This window comes from Pantherophis guttatus, chromosome 3 (genome assembly GCF_059756535.1).
Source record: "Pantherophis guttatus breed Tessera chromosome 3, ASM5975653v1, whole genome shotgun sequence".
NCBI classification, from domain to species: Eukaryota; Metazoa; Chordata; class Lepidosauria; order Squamata; family Colubridae; genus Pantherophis; species Pantherophis guttatus.
The window spans coordinates 146,116,295-146,132,539 of NC_142065.1; the positions used below are offsets into that span (position 1 = coordinate 146,116,295).

General features: G+C 37.8%; 1 protein-coding gene across 3 annotated transcripts in view; it reads left to right on the plus strand.

The window, feature by feature from the left end:
• Positions 1-15,024, plus strand: part of DSP (desmoplakin) — a 46,611-nt gene extending 31,587 nt beyond the window's left edge. Inside the window, exons 16-24 of one of the 3 annotated variants that reach the window (XM_034429109.3) lie at positions 797-963; positions 1,727-1,865; positions 3,173-3,366; positions 4,096-4,258; positions 4,605-4,688; positions 5,758-5,865; positions 6,149-6,247; positions 6,832-9,126; positions 11,219-15,024. In XM_034429109.3, coding sequence (XP_034285000.1) covers positions 797-963; positions 1,727-1,865; positions 3,173-3,366; positions 4,096-4,258; positions 4,605-4,688; positions 5,758-5,865; positions 6,149-6,247; positions 6,832-9,126; positions 11,219-14,407 — 6,438 coding nt within the window. In that variant the 3' untranslated portion in view covers positions 14,408-15,024. The remainder of the gene's footprint in view (positions 1-796; positions 964-1,726; positions 1,866-3,172; positions 3,367-4,095; positions 4,259-4,604; positions 4,689-5,757; positions 5,866-6,148; positions 6,248-6,831; positions 9,127-11,218) is intronic. The other 2 variants (XM_034429110.3, XM_034429111.3) reach the window with 2 other exon arrangements.
• Positions 15,025-16,245: the final 1,221 nt, after the last annotated feature.

Consider the following 16,245-nt stretch of genomic DNA (forward strand, 5'->3'; position numbering starts at 1 on the left):
GTTACCCTTCTTTACATTTGACATATTCTTAGGGCCTACATTTTCAATCTGATACTACTGAAGTTAGTGGCATGGGATTGTGGGTAGTCCTCAAGTTATTACCATAATGGAGCCTGCCCATGACAGTCGTAAATCAGGATCGTTGTTAAGTGATTGATCATGTGAGCCTTCCCTTACTCCTTCTCTCCTTGATGTAATTGTTAAGCAGAGCACTGGGTGCCTTGGGAAACTTAGTACAGGCCCAGACCTGCCTTCCCAAGCTTCTCTCACCCCCTGAGGCACCTCGTGTGCTGCTTCCTGCCCCTTTGGATTCCTTCAGACATTGAGTCTGCTCCCCCCTCTCCGCCTTGAAGCGGACATTGGGGCTGCTTCCCACACCCTCCTCACCACACTGATTGCACACTTACCTTTGAAAGATCTCTGGAGCTCCAGAGTTCATGTTAGGAAGGGAGAGCAGGACATTCTGTCCCGTGGCATCCCTAGGCTGTACTCTATCCTGGAAGTGGGCACCATTTTTGATGTAATTGTGATACAATTCAGTTACAGTATTGTTCAGGGAGAAGCAGTGTTAGATGTTTTGTTTTGCACTGTGTGCATATGTGTGTGTCTGTATACGTGTGCGTTCAAGTTAGTGTTGATTCCTGGCAGCTGCCTGGAGAAGTCCCTGAAGTTTTCTTAGAGGACCCCAAATTTAGTTTCTTGCATTTCCAGTTAGAATCGAAGAGCGAGTTTCAGATTGTTTCTTTGAATACAAGAAATGTGTGTACATGCAAATGATACTTGCTTTTCTTTCCAGAGTATACAAATTGAATCCCAGTCAATGGCAGAAGCTCTCAACAGGCAAAAAGATTACCTTCCAAATTTTAGAGGCTCTGAAAAGTATCACTATTTGCAGTCTGAAATCAGTGCTTTGTTTCAGAAGTTGGAAAATATTAATGGGGTTTCTGCTTGCTACTTGGACAGGTAATAACAATGTAAAGGACTCCTGGTTAACTGTATTCTAGAAACCTGTTTTGTTTTCAGCTGCTAATATTCTTATCTAACCAAGCATATGCTTTAAGAGGATTGAAAGCCTTCATATATTCTAGATTGATAATATTCTGTAGAAAAAGAGAAAGAACAAAGTATGTTTACTGTTGTCTGCTCCAAGGCAGGTAGCTTATTAGCGGACCTACCACACAAGGTTCCACTGTGGCTAAAATAGGAAAGTGGAAAACCATGTAATTGGCTTATTCATAAATAAATAACTTTTTGCAATGAGGTGACCCATGTTTTTTCAAAAATATGTCCATTTCTTATATATATATATGTGCATCAAATGGTTTTGCATACAGAATAAAGGACTTACTTTTTCTTATCCTGCCTTAGATCAGGATACTTGTTTGCTCTTCCTTATCCTTTCCAATTTTTTCAGAAGTTGACGGTACACTATTTATTAACATAGAATAGAACAACACAACAAAGTGTACAGCTTTCAGTCAAGGGAGCAAGCAGTACAATTATTCCGCAACACTTAGACACCAAGCATTTGTGTGAATAGGAATGCCCACAAGTAAACGAACATTTAGCAGTGCGAGAATATTTGAATTGGGGGCATGTGAAATAGTCTTTTTCTAGTGGAGTCTTGCACTAAGGTGATACTAAATCTAGTAATATTAAATATTAGTAACGCTAAATACTAAACCTTTTTTTAGTACTTGATTTCTTTATGTCCCTGTTCTTACAGCTTAAATGCCCTGCGATCACTGCTTCAGGCAATTCTCCAGACAGATGATGTGATTCGAGTATTCGAAATTAGGCTTACAGAAGAGGACACTCTTTCTTTGGACCCAGATAAAGTAGAAGGCTACCGAGTTTGCCTAAAGGTGAGAAAGTAAAAAATGGTTTGTCTTTCTTTTCTTTTCTTAAAATGTGGGATTGGATTACAAATGGGTTACATGAAGTTATGAATTGAACTTTATTTAATGAGTATAGCCAATGTAACCACTAACTTGTCAATGGGAGAAAACTACTACTGCCACTTATATAACTTTATGGTACTTTATATCCTAAATACTTTATAACTTTACATACTAAGTATACTTAGTACAATATACCGTATTTTTCAGACTATAAGACGCACCGGTGTATAAGATGCACCAAGATTTTGAAGAAGTAAGTAAGAAAAAAAATTTTTTGCCCTCCCTGGCCCTCAGGAGCACTCTACAGGTCTCCCAACCTCTGTGCACCCTGTTTTTCACCCATTTTTGTGAAAAACGAGGCACGCAGAGGGTTTGGGAGGCCTGCAGAGTGCTCCTGGGGGCTGGAGGAGGGCAAAAATGCCCCCATTTTTGCGAAAAACAGGCAAAAAATGAGCCTGTTTTTTTGCAAAAATGGAATGAGCGGGGCAGGGCTTTGGGAGGCCAAAATGGATGTATTCGGTGTATAAGACGCACCAGCATTTCCACCCTCTTTTAGAGGGGAAAAAGGTGTGTCTTATACTCTGAAAAATATGGTAAGAAAGCTTACATTGAAAGAAAAAAAGAGAGCAAAAGTTGGGGAAACCAGTGTCTATATTAAGACTTGCTTGTGAATTGAAGAATTAATAGGATAATACTGATGGTTCATTTCACAAGTAAGTCTAAAATTGGACATTGATTTCCCCAACTTTTGCTATTTTTTTTCTTTGCATCATTATCTCACTTCTATAGCCATTTTCCTTGAGAAACTGTGAGCACAATTCAATCTGCTTATGGACAATAAATTGGGATTCTGTGGAATTCTGGCTTATCACTGATGTGAGCACAGCTAATTATGACTTAACTGTTCAAGTTGCCTTCGTATAATGAATGACCCCAATTAATTATTGTTTGTTCAGTATATCATAGTTAAACAAACCATAACTTTATGTGATATGTTGACCTCATCGAAAAGTCAAATGTTATTATCTATATCATAATTAGACAGTATAATAAAAATACAGTCCATTTTCCGTGGATAAGATTTAGTCTATATCTTTATAGTGCCTCCTCCAAATTATCAAATGCAGAACCTTAATCAGATGCAAGTTATGCTACTGCCAATTTTTAAGTTGGTCAGGAATTTTTTTTTAAAAAATGTTGATATTTAGAGTGTAGATGCTTAAATAATTAATTTTTCTTTTTTTTTTCTTTTTTTACCTGTATTTTTGCAGAAAATGAAAGCAGATCTTACTATGAAGAAGTCGTTGCTTGGTACTTTGGAAGCAGAGCTGCAGAAGGCTCTCCAGGTTCATTCCCAGTCTTCTCAAACATACCCTCACTATGACTTAGATCTTGGAAAATTTGCTGATAGAGTCAGCCAACTAAGAGACCGTTGGCAAAGGCTGGAAAAACAGCTGGATGACAGGTTTGTTTTTTGAAGCAGTGTGTTTGGTTTTCTCAAATGTCATCATTGCTTTGTGATGAATTTTACACTCGCTGTAAATACAACATTGCAAGTTCTAGTGAAAGAACTTACTTTTTAATTAGAAATCGTGCTATTTCTTGCAAATAGGTTTTCTAGAAAAGTGATTTTTAGGCTACTTTTAGATATAAACCTCTAGCTCAAATTTGATCCTGCGGTATTTGCATATATTCCTTTCTGGCTGATAGCGGTAGAAATAACAATTGTCATCATGGTAACTGAATATGCACTTCCATGTCAGCTAGTCGTGTTTTGCAAATGATAGTTGTATTTATGGAGCTATATTAAACTTAAAAATAGTGTTGCATATATTGTTGCAGGCCTTATTACATACTATTTTTTATATATTGCTATATAATTGCATTCTTTGCAATTGTGGTTTAACTGAGATTAACGGGCATTACAAGATAAGCAAAAAGTAAATTGGATATTCTAATTCTTAGAGAAGGGACTATGGTTCAATGGTAGGAAATATTTTGTTTTTATTGTGTTTTATATATAAGACCATAGAGATAATCACTGGCATCCTCAATGCAAATGTGGTTCTTGGGTAGTAGAACTATTAGAAGGGAACTTCGCTTCACTTCTTGCATTAATACGGTCATAGAAATCAGCATCAATCAGGTTCAATGGACCAATCTATATTTGTTGCTTTTTTCCCACCCCCTCCAGATCGTGGGATTTAGAAAAACAGGTGAAGCAGCTGAGAATCTACCGGGAGCTTTACCAGGCTTTGAATAAATGGATCTGTGATGCCAGGCGCCGACAGGATACCATTGAAGCCATGAAATTGGGAGATGTTAGCACTGTCATGAGATACCTGCAGGAGCAAAAGGTATTGTTTTGCCTTAAATACACCAAACTGATCTTCAGAACTATCATGGAATGAGTTTGTAATTCATTCTAATGTGTATTGGTATGTTAGTAAGAGCTCATAATATCTTATAATCCGACTTCAATCCAATTTGCCAAATATGCAATATGCCAAAATTTTCTCTTATCTTGGGCTTCTGTAGTTATTGGACTATACGTCTGGGGGCAACCAGTTACAATAAGCTATTCTAAACATTCTCACTATCACTGTATCTTTGAGGATCCAGTTATATAAATGGATAGATGCTTGCCTACTCTTTAGAATTCTAAAAATTTGATTAAAATTCATTCATTTGTCATCTTGGCAGAATTTACACAGTGAAATTACAAGTAAGCGCGACAGAGTCGAAGACGTGGTCAAGAATGCAGAAGTGTGCTCACTTGCAATCAAGGTATAGATATTCAAACTGTTTTTCTCAGAATATGTTTTCACAACAATGGTTTAAGTGCCGTTAGTACACATTGTGAAATTAATAAATCTCTGTAATAAATCAGAGCAAGGGCTAAGACTTCTCTTTGACTTCCTTTCTCTGCCTCTGCTCCAAATCTGCTTCAGCGTTAGAATGGCTTTCTCCTCCCATTACTATTACTATCAGATCTTATTTCATCAGCAGACAGACACCATTATCTCCACCTTTAATCTGATAATAACTACTTACTAGAAATAAAACTAAGTGCAATTTCAATGGGCTATCTAAATAAATGGTTGAGCTTACATGTCATTTTATGCTATTGTATGATTCTACTTTGGCTTGTTTCAGTTTAAACATGGTAAACCAGTTTTAAACAATATTTGATTTACATAACATGATTGGTCATGCATGATTTGTTTGGGATTTCTTCATTTATTTACATTTTGCTTTTGTGTTTTGTCTAAGTCTTTAACCAACTTATGTAGGATCAGTGCATGAGCAGTAAAACAAAAATCTCATAAAAACAAAAGAAAAAAATAGGAAAGAAACACAATTACTTTGCTTATCTTCAAGACTAACTGCATTGACTTGTTTGAAAACATGGCTTAGTACAATAGGATTGACTCAACTACACTGAGACTTAAATAAGTCTCCATGTAGCCGAGTAAGATATCAGTCAAATCAATTAGTCCTGTCTGCTGAACAGGTAATGGGAGAGTGAAAACTTCTTTTTTAATTTCTTTTGACATGATTGTAAGATCAACTATTTCAGAAACATTTTCATAAAACAGTTTAACTGTTTAAACACACATAATATAAAAAAATGACCTGTGTCTATCCAACTATTTCTACTTAGGTATCGCCATATATTGTTGATTTAAAGAACAATCCTTATTTTGGTTAATTTCTTCCAGCTTCACCCCTTTCTACTTCATTGTATTCATTTTTCCACAGGCTTTGAAATATATTGCTTTTTTTAAAAAAAAAATAATACTGAAATTCACAGTAGAAACTATTGTACACCAATACAAATGCTTTGTACTTACAGGATTATGAACTCCAGGCTGCAGCTTATAGTTCAGGACTAGAAACTTTACTGAACATTCCTGTCAAGAGGAGCATGGTCCAATCTCCTTCAGGCCTTATTCTACAAGAGGTACATGTCCCTCATTTCACGTTATTTGCAATTTCAGCAATGTGATGGGAGTTGTGGGAGGCACCAGTTGTGGGAGGCACCAGTTTGGCACCAGTTTTCACTTTGGAAAGTAAAGGACCATTACTTTCCCATAATAATTTTTCCTAATTTAGCACAATTATTATGCAAGTTTAAGATTAGGCAATTTTGTTTTATGAGAATCAAAAATCTGTTCAAATAAGCTAAAACAATATTTGGGATAGGATGTCAATATACTTTTCTCTCTTCTTCCATTCTTATTCAGGCTGGAGAGATTCAATCCCGATACATTGAGCTTCTTACAAGATCAGGAGATTATTACAAGTTCTTGAGTGAAATGTTAAAAAGCTTGGAAGATATAAAGGTAATTTCTCTTTGGTCATAGACTTTTTGTGAATTTTACAGTATCTCAAAATATTAAATGGTTCTAAGTAAACTTTAGATTAGAAGTAATTCCTTGCTGTAATGATAAAAAACTTCCTAGCACTCTTAGAATGTTACTTCGTTGATTTTTGTTGCTGTTATAGTTAATATTGCATATTCAGATTGGAGATATAATGTAGTCAAATAGTAAAACCGTGTGATAGATTTTTTTGTGCAAGACCCGCTTTCCAATGATCTGCCAGCGTATACATGTGGTGTGACCACAATCCTGATATTATGTGAAGTGTATCCCATTGTACCTATAAGATACCAGTTTGTGGAAAAATAAAACTAGTTCACCTACAGATTTTGTGTGTGTAAATGCAGCTTTCATAAAACAATACTCACCTTGTAAACAATAAAAGGCTAGAATGCTAAGAAGAGAATACAGAGGAACTTCCCCTAAATAATTGTATATCTATATTATTAATAATATTACATGTGCAACTTTTTGCTTCCTCTTTTGCAACATTGTGCATTGTTTTGCATGAGGTTGATCAAATTGTCTGTCTCTTGATTCTGCAGATGAAAAGCACTAGAATAGAACTACTGGAAGAAGAACTGAGATTGGCCAAAGATGCCAATTCTGATAGCAACAATAAGCACAAGTTCCTGGAACAAAACCTGCAGAAGTATCAGGTGGAATGTTCTCAGCTGAAAGCTAAATTCATAAGTTTGGAAGAGATGAAGAGACAAGTTGAGATGGATGGCAGTACAGCCAAGCAAAACCTAGACAAATGCTATGCGCAAATAAAAGATCTGAATGAGAGGATAACAAGGTTGACTTATGAGATTGAAGATGAGAAGAGAAAAAGGAAGCTGTTGGAAGACAGATATGACCAGCAGAAGTCAGATTTTGATCAGTTGCAGAAGACAAGGCACAATGAAAAAGAAACCCTTGGTTGGCAAAAGATAGAATCAGAGAAAATCATCAAAGAGAAGGAGTATGAGATAGAAAGGTTAAGGGTTCTTCTTCAGGACGAGGGGACACGGAAGAGGGAATGTGAGAATGAGCTGGCTAAGGTAAGAAACCAGTTTAATGAGGAGATGAGTAATATAAAGAACAAGTATGAAACAGAGATTAATATTAAGAAGACCACCATTCATCAGATAGCTGCACAGAAAGAAGATGATGCCAAAAATCTCCGCACTCAGATCGAACGATTGCAGAGAGAGAATAGAGACCTGAAGGATGAGATCGTTAGGCTCAATGAGGCCATATTGGACACAACAGAGCAGCGAAGAAGGGCAGAAGAAAATGTCCTTCAGCAGAAGGCTTGTGGCTCAGAGGTGATACAGCAGAAACAACAGATAGAGTTGGAATTGAAACAGATCATCCAGCTGCGTAATGATGACAATACAAGATACAAGCAGGCCCTTGAAGATGCAACTTCGACCATCCATGAAAAAGTCAAAGAGCTTGAAAGGTTAAAGATTCAACTGCAAGAAGAGGCTAAAAGCCGATGGGAACTTGAAAATGAGTTGGCTAAGGTAAGGAACAGTTATGATGAGGAAATTATTAGTTTAAAGAACAAGTATGAAACTGAGATTAATATCACAAAGACCACAATAAATCAGGTGACTGTGAAAAAAGAAGAGGAAGCCAGTAATTACAGAGCCCAGTTGGACAATGCTGTAAGAGAAAATAGGAGCTTGTGTGAGGAAATTAGGAGACTGAAGAACACACTAAGTCAGACAACCGAGAACCTTAGAAAAGTAGAAGAAAATGCTCATCAGCAAAAAGCAATTGGCTCAGAGATCTCACAAAAGAAGCAACATCTTGAAAAAGAGTTAAAACAGACTGTTCAGAAATTCACAGAGGAGATTGCACATTACAAACAGTCCCTCGATGAAGCAGGAAGAACACTTAAGGAGAAAAATAAAGAGATTGAAAAAAACAGAAAATTGTTAGATGCAGAAATATGCCAAAGGAAGTCCCTGGAGGAAGAAAATATTCGCTTGCAAAGGATCCAGTATGACCTGGAGAAAGCTAACATCAATGCAACAGAAACCATTAGCAGATTAAAAGTTCAAGAGCAGGATTTGGGACGCCTAAAAAGTGAATATGAAAGGCTTGCACAAGACAAGAAAGGGAAAGATCAAGAGAGCACAAGACTCCAGAGCACCATAAAAGAAATGCAGCATCAAAAACACATGCTGGAGGAGGAACTTAATAGGCAATCTAGAATTGCGGCTGATGAAACTTCCAAAAGAAAAAATGCGGAAGAAGAATTAGAAGCTATGAGGAGAACTTTGAGAGAGCAGGCTGTTAAAATCACTAATCTCACTCAGCAGATAGAAGAGATCTCGATTGTAAAGAAACGGAGTGAAGATGACTTGAGGCACCAAAGGGAGGTGCTAGATAGCCAGATGAGAGATAAACAGCGGTACATGGAGGAGATAAGGAAATACACTTCTGAGGTTGAAGCCTTGCGTCGCCAAATGGTTCAAGAGCAGGAGAATTTAAAACAGGCCCATATTCGCAATGAGCACTTGCAGAAGGCTATTGAAGATAAGAGCAAAAGCCTCAATGAGTGCAAGATAGAAATTGAAAGACTTCAGTGCCTTACTGAGAATCTAACAAAAGAACACTTGATGCTAGAGGAAGAGTTGCGAAATTTAAGGTTGGAGTATGATGATCTAAGAAGGGGCAGAAGTGAAGTTGATGAGGAAAAAAATGCCACAATTCTTGACCTAAAGAATCAACTACAAACAAGCAACAAGCATGCCCTGGAACTTCAGGGTGTGATAAATGGTTTACAGAAAGAAAGGGAAAATTTGAGACAGGAAATTGAAAAATTCCAAAAGCAGGCTCTGGAGGTATTCACAAATATTTGATCACACCTTTATTCACCTTCAGATTCTATAATTTAACACCCAATGCATTTTCAATCAGCGAATACTGAATGTGTGTGCATCTTAATTTTGACCAATCTCTCCTCCCCCTGCTCTTTTAATTGGATTTAGGATCAGATTAAGGTCCTTCTGGGAATAAATTCAAATGAGATATAAGACATAATTAGATGGCAGCGAATTCCTCAATTTAATGGAATTTCTTCCTTTCCCTATTTTGATATTCTGAAGGAAAGAGGGAGCATCTGCCATACTTCACTTGGTCCTATTTCCCAGACTATTGACTTTGTAGACTATGTCTACCTTTATACTGATTTTTTTGTATTTCTGTTTTTTTTTTAAAAAAAAAAAAACCTTTGGACTTTGATATAAAATATCCTAAAGGTTCCTCTGTTGAACATACTATGCATTTAAAAGTTGTTGCAACAGAGTGTATCTGTAGTTCATTTTCTTTCCATTTCATCCCCCAAATGTATATCTCCATAGATTCTTCAATCTTACTTTCTCTGAGCTGCTTGGTATGAGATGCACAATATATAACTCATGCAGTTACATATTGAAGTGTCCCCTGAACTGCTTTGCTTTCCTGTTCTTTACAAGAGCATATGTGTGTCTATGGTCATGTAATCATAGATAAAATATATGCACATGCACACACATCACATGCTCATTTTAAGAACTCTGCAATATATAGCTAACATTGCTTATTATTTCTCTTATCTATTGTCCTTTTAATGTATATATGCCTCTGTTTAAAAACATATATACATGTTTATGAACATGAATGTATATTCATGTTATGTATAGCTTATTATACATATTGTCCATTTTAAATAAGCAGGGTAGAATCCAGCATAGACATACATACCTGAATGTGCCTCATGTTGCATTGTGGTCTATAGCCTTTTCCAATTAGGTCTTAATTTTTAAACCAGATCACACATTCCCCAGTTACTTTTTTCCACTATCTATCTTTGGTTTCTGAAACATTGATGCAACACTGTAATTTATACCCATACGCTGATTATTAAGAGCAATCCTCCATGTATCGCTAAAATGCAAGTTTAATTTGTTTGAAGAAATTTTAGAAAGAATGGGAAAAGCTCATTAATAATAATTGAACTATGATATTTAACTAACAAAGCAATGGAGGGAATCCACATTTACAACATGTATCCATTATATACATTCTTGCAGTCACTCATTTATATTAATGTAGGTAAATGATGAGGATTTCACTAAATATATTATGTGAGTAAACTTATTAGAATAAGTAAACTTTACTAAACACACCTGAATCATATTCATAAAATGCCCTTTCCCTGAAATTGATAGGAATATTCTTATATTAACAGTTCTGTATTAAGAACATTCAGTTGACTATTTATTCTTTTGAAATAATTTATTAAAATGCATTGTTCAAGAATTTTCTTATCTCTTTCAGCGAATCTAATTTTATCAAAGGGGAAAAAAAGTAACCCAGTCACTGCTAAACCACTAAATCAACATTGCAATTTATATTTTACATTGTAAGAGGTTAAAAAGGAAGCACTAAATGCCAGGAGAATGTTCTGTATTTCAAATTAAAACTTTTCATTCTTAAAATTAGTTTAAGAGATTGACAATTCTCTCCTAAGGTTGTTTATTCAGAACAATACTACTGATTGCACTAAGGCTTTTTAAAATAAAGTAATAGTAGGAAAATTCAGCTGCAAAAGTATATGCTGTTACTTGTTAGTAAGTCTCATTAACTTAAGGATACAAACTTTTGCATACAGAAATGAGATTTAATATTCTTATTTATAACAAGACAGTACCCAGTCCATTTTATTTGAAAAAGTGAAACATTTCTATCAGTAAGCCAACCTATAGTAAAACAGACACAAAACTGTGCAAAATACAGTGTTACATTACTCATTACATTACATTACTCAGACTGCACTTATCCACTACTCTTAAGGTGGTGTATATACTCTATAGTATAAACTATAGAGAATAAATAATAAATACTGGATGTGAGCACAACTATTAATTTTGTTCCTATTTCTTTTTTTTAAAGACATCCCACAGGATTCAAGAATCCAAAAGCCAGTGTAATCATATCATGCAAGAACGAGAAACCCTGCTGGTGAAAATAAAAACCCTGGAACAAGACAAAGCAAGATTGCTTAGATTAGAGGAAGATCTGAATCGTACCAAAGGCATGTTGGAATCAGAGTCTCGCTTGAAAGCACGGCTCGAAAATGAGAAGCAGCAGATATTGAATGACTTAAATCAGTGGAAAAGCCAATATTCCCGGAAGGAAGAGACAATCAGGAAAACCGAATGTGAACGAGACAAGAGTGAGAGGGAGAAAAGTTCCTTGTTGATAGAAATTGAAAGGCTGCAGGCAGAGATCAAAAGGATTGAAGAAAGGTATCGATGCCGTTTAGAAGAGACAAGCAGGAAGAGCCAGGCAGAGATGGAGACAGAGAGGTCACGATGGCAGAAGGAAATTGACAAATTAAAAAAGCGTCCATATGGGGCGCACAGAAGCACCCAGACAGAAGAAGACTTGATGATTGATCCTTCTAAATTGCTTTTCAATGGTTTGAGGAAAAAAATCACAGCAGTACAGCTGTATGAGTGTCAGCTGATAGACAAGTGTACCCTGGATAAGTTGTTGAGAGGACAGAAGTCAGTGGAGGAAGTTGCTGCTGAACTTGAACCTTACCTTAAAGGAGCTGGGGCTATAGCGGGTGCTTCTCTTAACACCAAAGAGAAGTATTCTCTGGTGGAGGCCAAACGTAAACAGCTTCTTACTCCAGAGAACACAATCCTGCTTTTGGAGGCCCAGGCAGCCACTGGAGGGGTAATTGATCCCCATCGGAATGAATTATTGAGTGTGGACAGTGCTGTTGCTAGAGACCTGGTTGATTTTGATGACAGAGAACAAATCTACATGGCTGAAAAGGCTATCACTGGGTTTAAAGATCCCTTCTCAGGAAAAACAATGTCTGTTGCAGAAGCCATCAAGAAAAATTTGGTTGATAGAGAGACTGGGATGCGTCTACTTGAAGCCCAGCTAGCTTCAGGAGGAATTGTTGACCCTATCAATAGTATCTTCTTGCCAAAGGACATTGCTTTATCCCGTGGACTGATTGATCGAGATTTGTATAGAGCTTTGAATAATCCATCAAAGCCCTTAATTGATCCTCTTAGTAAGAATGCCATAAGTTACATGAAGCTCCGAGAAAGATGTAGAATTGAACCACACACAGGTTTACTTCTCCTTCCTGTGCAAAAGAGAAGCATGTCTTTCCAAGGAATCAGAAAGCTTATCACCGTTTCTGAATTGGTTGATTCTGGCATAATTCGGGAGTCGACAGCAAATGAACTGGAAACTGGAGCAATCACTGTTGAAGAAGTCACTGATCGAATCAAAGATTTCCTGCAAGGTTCCAGTTGCATAGCTGGTATTTATAATGAGGCTACTGGAGAAAAGCTTGGTGTTTATCAGGCCATGAAAATAGGCTTGGTGAGACCAGGGACAGCTCTTGAGCTTTTGGAAGCTCAGGCAGCTACTGGATTCATTGTAGACCCCGTAAATAATTTAAGGCTTCCTGTTGAAGAAGGTTACAAGAGAGGCCTTGTTGGAATAGAATTTAAAGAAAAACTTCTGTCTGCCGAAAGAGCAGTCACTGGGTACAGAGATCCAGAAACAGGAAATATCATCTCCTTGTTCCAAGCGATGAACAAGGAACTCATTGAAAAGGGCCACGGTGTTCGTTTACTGGAGGCCCAGATTGCCACCGGTGGAATCATTGATCCTAAGGAGAGTCATCGTTTGCCGGTGCACACAGCGTATCAACGAGGCTACTTTAATGAAGAACTGAATGATATTCTGTCTGATCCTAGTGATGATACCAAGGGATTTTTTGATCCCAACACAGAAGAAAATTTGACCTACTTGCAATTGAAGGGAAGATGTAAAATAGATGAATTAACTGGGCTCTGTCTATTACCACTGAGAGAGAAGAAGAAGGTGGTGCAGACTTCACAGAAAAATACACTTCGGAAACGTAGGGTTGTCATTGTAGATCCTGACACAAGCAAAGAAATGTCAGTCCAGGAGGCCTATAATAAAGGCCTCATAGATTATAGCACTTACATGGAGCTTTCAGACCAGGAATGTGAATGGGAAGAAATTACTACTACAGGATCAGATGGGAGCACAAGAGTTGTGCTCGTAGATAGGAAAACAGGCCACCAATATGACATTGAAGATGCCATTGAGAAAGGTCTTGTTGATAGAAAATTTTTTGAGCAGTACCGTTCTGGATCTTTAAGCCTCACACAGTTTGCAGACATGATTGCTAGTAGAAATGGAGGTGACGAAGTCTTCAAACATGAATCCATTATTCGGTCTCCTACTGTACTGAGTGTCAAGAGTTCTTCCATCTTGCTAAAAAGCAGTTCTGGCTCCTTTTCTGATTCTCCAGAAGAAGCCACTCCCATTGCAGCCATATTTGACACGGAAAATTTGGAAAAGATCTCAATTCCAGAAGCTGTACAACGGGGGATTGTTGATACTATCACTGCCCAACGTTTGCTTGAAGCCCAGTCTTGTACAGGAGGTATCATATGCCCTACTACAGGCCAGCGTCTTTCCCTCCAGGATGCAGTTGCCCAGGGCATCATTGACCATGAGATGGCTACACGGCTGAAGCCAGCTCAGAAAGCCTTCCTTGGCTTTGAAGGTATTAAGGGGAGAAAGAGAATGTCGGCAGCAGAGGCAGTGAAGGAGAAGTGGCTGCCTTATGAGGCTGGTCAACGCTTCCTTGAATTCCAGTTCATCACAGGAGGCCTTGTTGACCCTGAAGTACATGGGAGAATAAGTACAGAAGAAGCTATTAGGAAAGGATTGATTGATGGCCGGACTTCCCAAAGGTTGCAAGACATAGGCAACTATGCAAAGATTTTGACCTGTCCCAAAACAAAGCTGAAGATCTCCTACAGAGAGGCAATGAATCGCTCGATGGTAGAAGACCAAACTGGGCTCAGATTACTTGAAGCATCTTCTGTTTCATCCAAAGGCATATCCAGCCCATATAATGTCTCTTCAGCACCAGGGTCACGTTCAGGGTCACGTTCAGGATCTCGCTCAGGATCACGCAGTGGATCAAGGAGAGGAAGTTTTGATGCTGGCACAAGTTCTTCATATTCTTATTCCTACACAACTGTCAGCAGCGGCAGTCTTGGGCGCTAGAAATTTATCAGTGTATCTAACTTTTGTTCTATATGTCTGCTTGTTTAAACAAAAGAAAACAAACAAAAAGATCAAATTTACATACACACATGGCCTAGTGGTAATACTGGTAAGGTAGTTGCTTGGGTGAAATAGCTAAGCTACAGCATAGAAATGTAAACCCAAATACAAGTTGCAAAAATGCTTTCTGGAAGGAGGGGATGCTATATTTTTCCTTTTTTTAAAAAAGTCTAATTTGGCTCATGAGTGTGGTTTGTAAACTGTAAGAAAGCAACACCTGCCTCTGAAAACAGATGTTGCATTTTGTCTCTTTATTGTTGTTTTATTACTCATGCACCTCTGCAGAATATTAACCTAGCATCCATGTTTTTGTATTTGTCAGGTTTTTTTAAAGCCACTTCTCCTTTCGCACAGTAAATGTTTCACTGCATAATGATAATAGCCTGCAACTGATGTTATACTTTACTAGATTGAGCTACTTTCTCAGTCATTTTAGGTGTATTTGGAGTCAACACTGCTTTTCTGTTTCTGTGGCTTGTTTTCCATGTAACACCATAGAGGCCTGACTACATGAACTTAATTATTCTTGCAATAAAAGTGTAACCATTTTTAACTCATTTGTATCAACATGTTTACTTTTGGTATGGGTCATCTTCCTGGATTACTTGGCTATGCTGCATAGTAAATATTTTGTATTGGAGATTTCTTTGATCCTGGACTGAAAACTTGTGATTAAGGTTAATAGAGACCCAAATACATTTGTTTGGGGGAATAGTTATTCATCTCTATCTCCTGCTTCACTGAGTACAGAAACCTGTCAGTCTTGGGAACTACCGTTGACATCCTATGCACAGTTCACTACTAGTGATCAAGCTGCCCTACTAGCTGAAGCCCAGAGAAAAGTACTTTCTTTACAGTTATAATGAAGAACAAGTTAAAGAAAGTGACATATGACTTTCCTTGGATTGGTTTCTCCTCCCTCCAAACGTGATGGTTGGTAGAAAAAATAACCACTATTTGCTCTTCTTAACACATGAGACAAAGCTATGGTGTAGGCAAGTCCTTTGAAGTGGGTGGATAGGTGGAATATCCATCTGTCAATCTACCCAACAGGTCACACAGTAACCTCACCGGTAGGTCACAACTGCAGAGGGTCAAAGCATGAATGAGCAAGCTCCATCTTCAACTACTGCCACAAGGAAATGTCAGTGTCATCAGGAAACATTTGTGACTAGCAGGACCTGGAAGTAGCCCATTCCAAATATGAACAACTGTGAGAAATCCCTTGTCAGCAGAATGATGACCAATTCGGTAACATCTACTTGCCAGAATCTTATTTTCTTGGCTTAAACTGACCTGTGTACCAACCATTTGTATAAAAAGTCCAGAAAACAAATGCTTTAGACCAGATGTTATGTGGGCAGAGTCTTCTGCAGAAACCATATTTCTATTTTCTCCTACTGTCCAAGCACCAATGGCCATGGATGAGGGGTGCTGAAGGACCAGAAGGCAGGGGACCTGCAGCTGTATAGCGGGCAAAAGAAGTGCTGGCATCCCAGCAACATTAGTTGTACTCTGATGAAATGTATGCATCAACTAGGTGTCAAACTCGTCTGTGGGCCAGATGTGTCGCACTGGCCATGTCCACCCCTGTTTTAGCGAAGGGGAAAAAAGTCATGATACATCACATGACGACAACATGACGTGAGTTTGACACCCCGGAACTAGGGGGAAGGTGAGGATGGGTTTCTATTTCCAACATTTTAGAATGTGCAATGATGATGTATAAAATATTTAAAAAACAATGCAGTGTAATAAAAGTTAGGTAGCGCTATAAA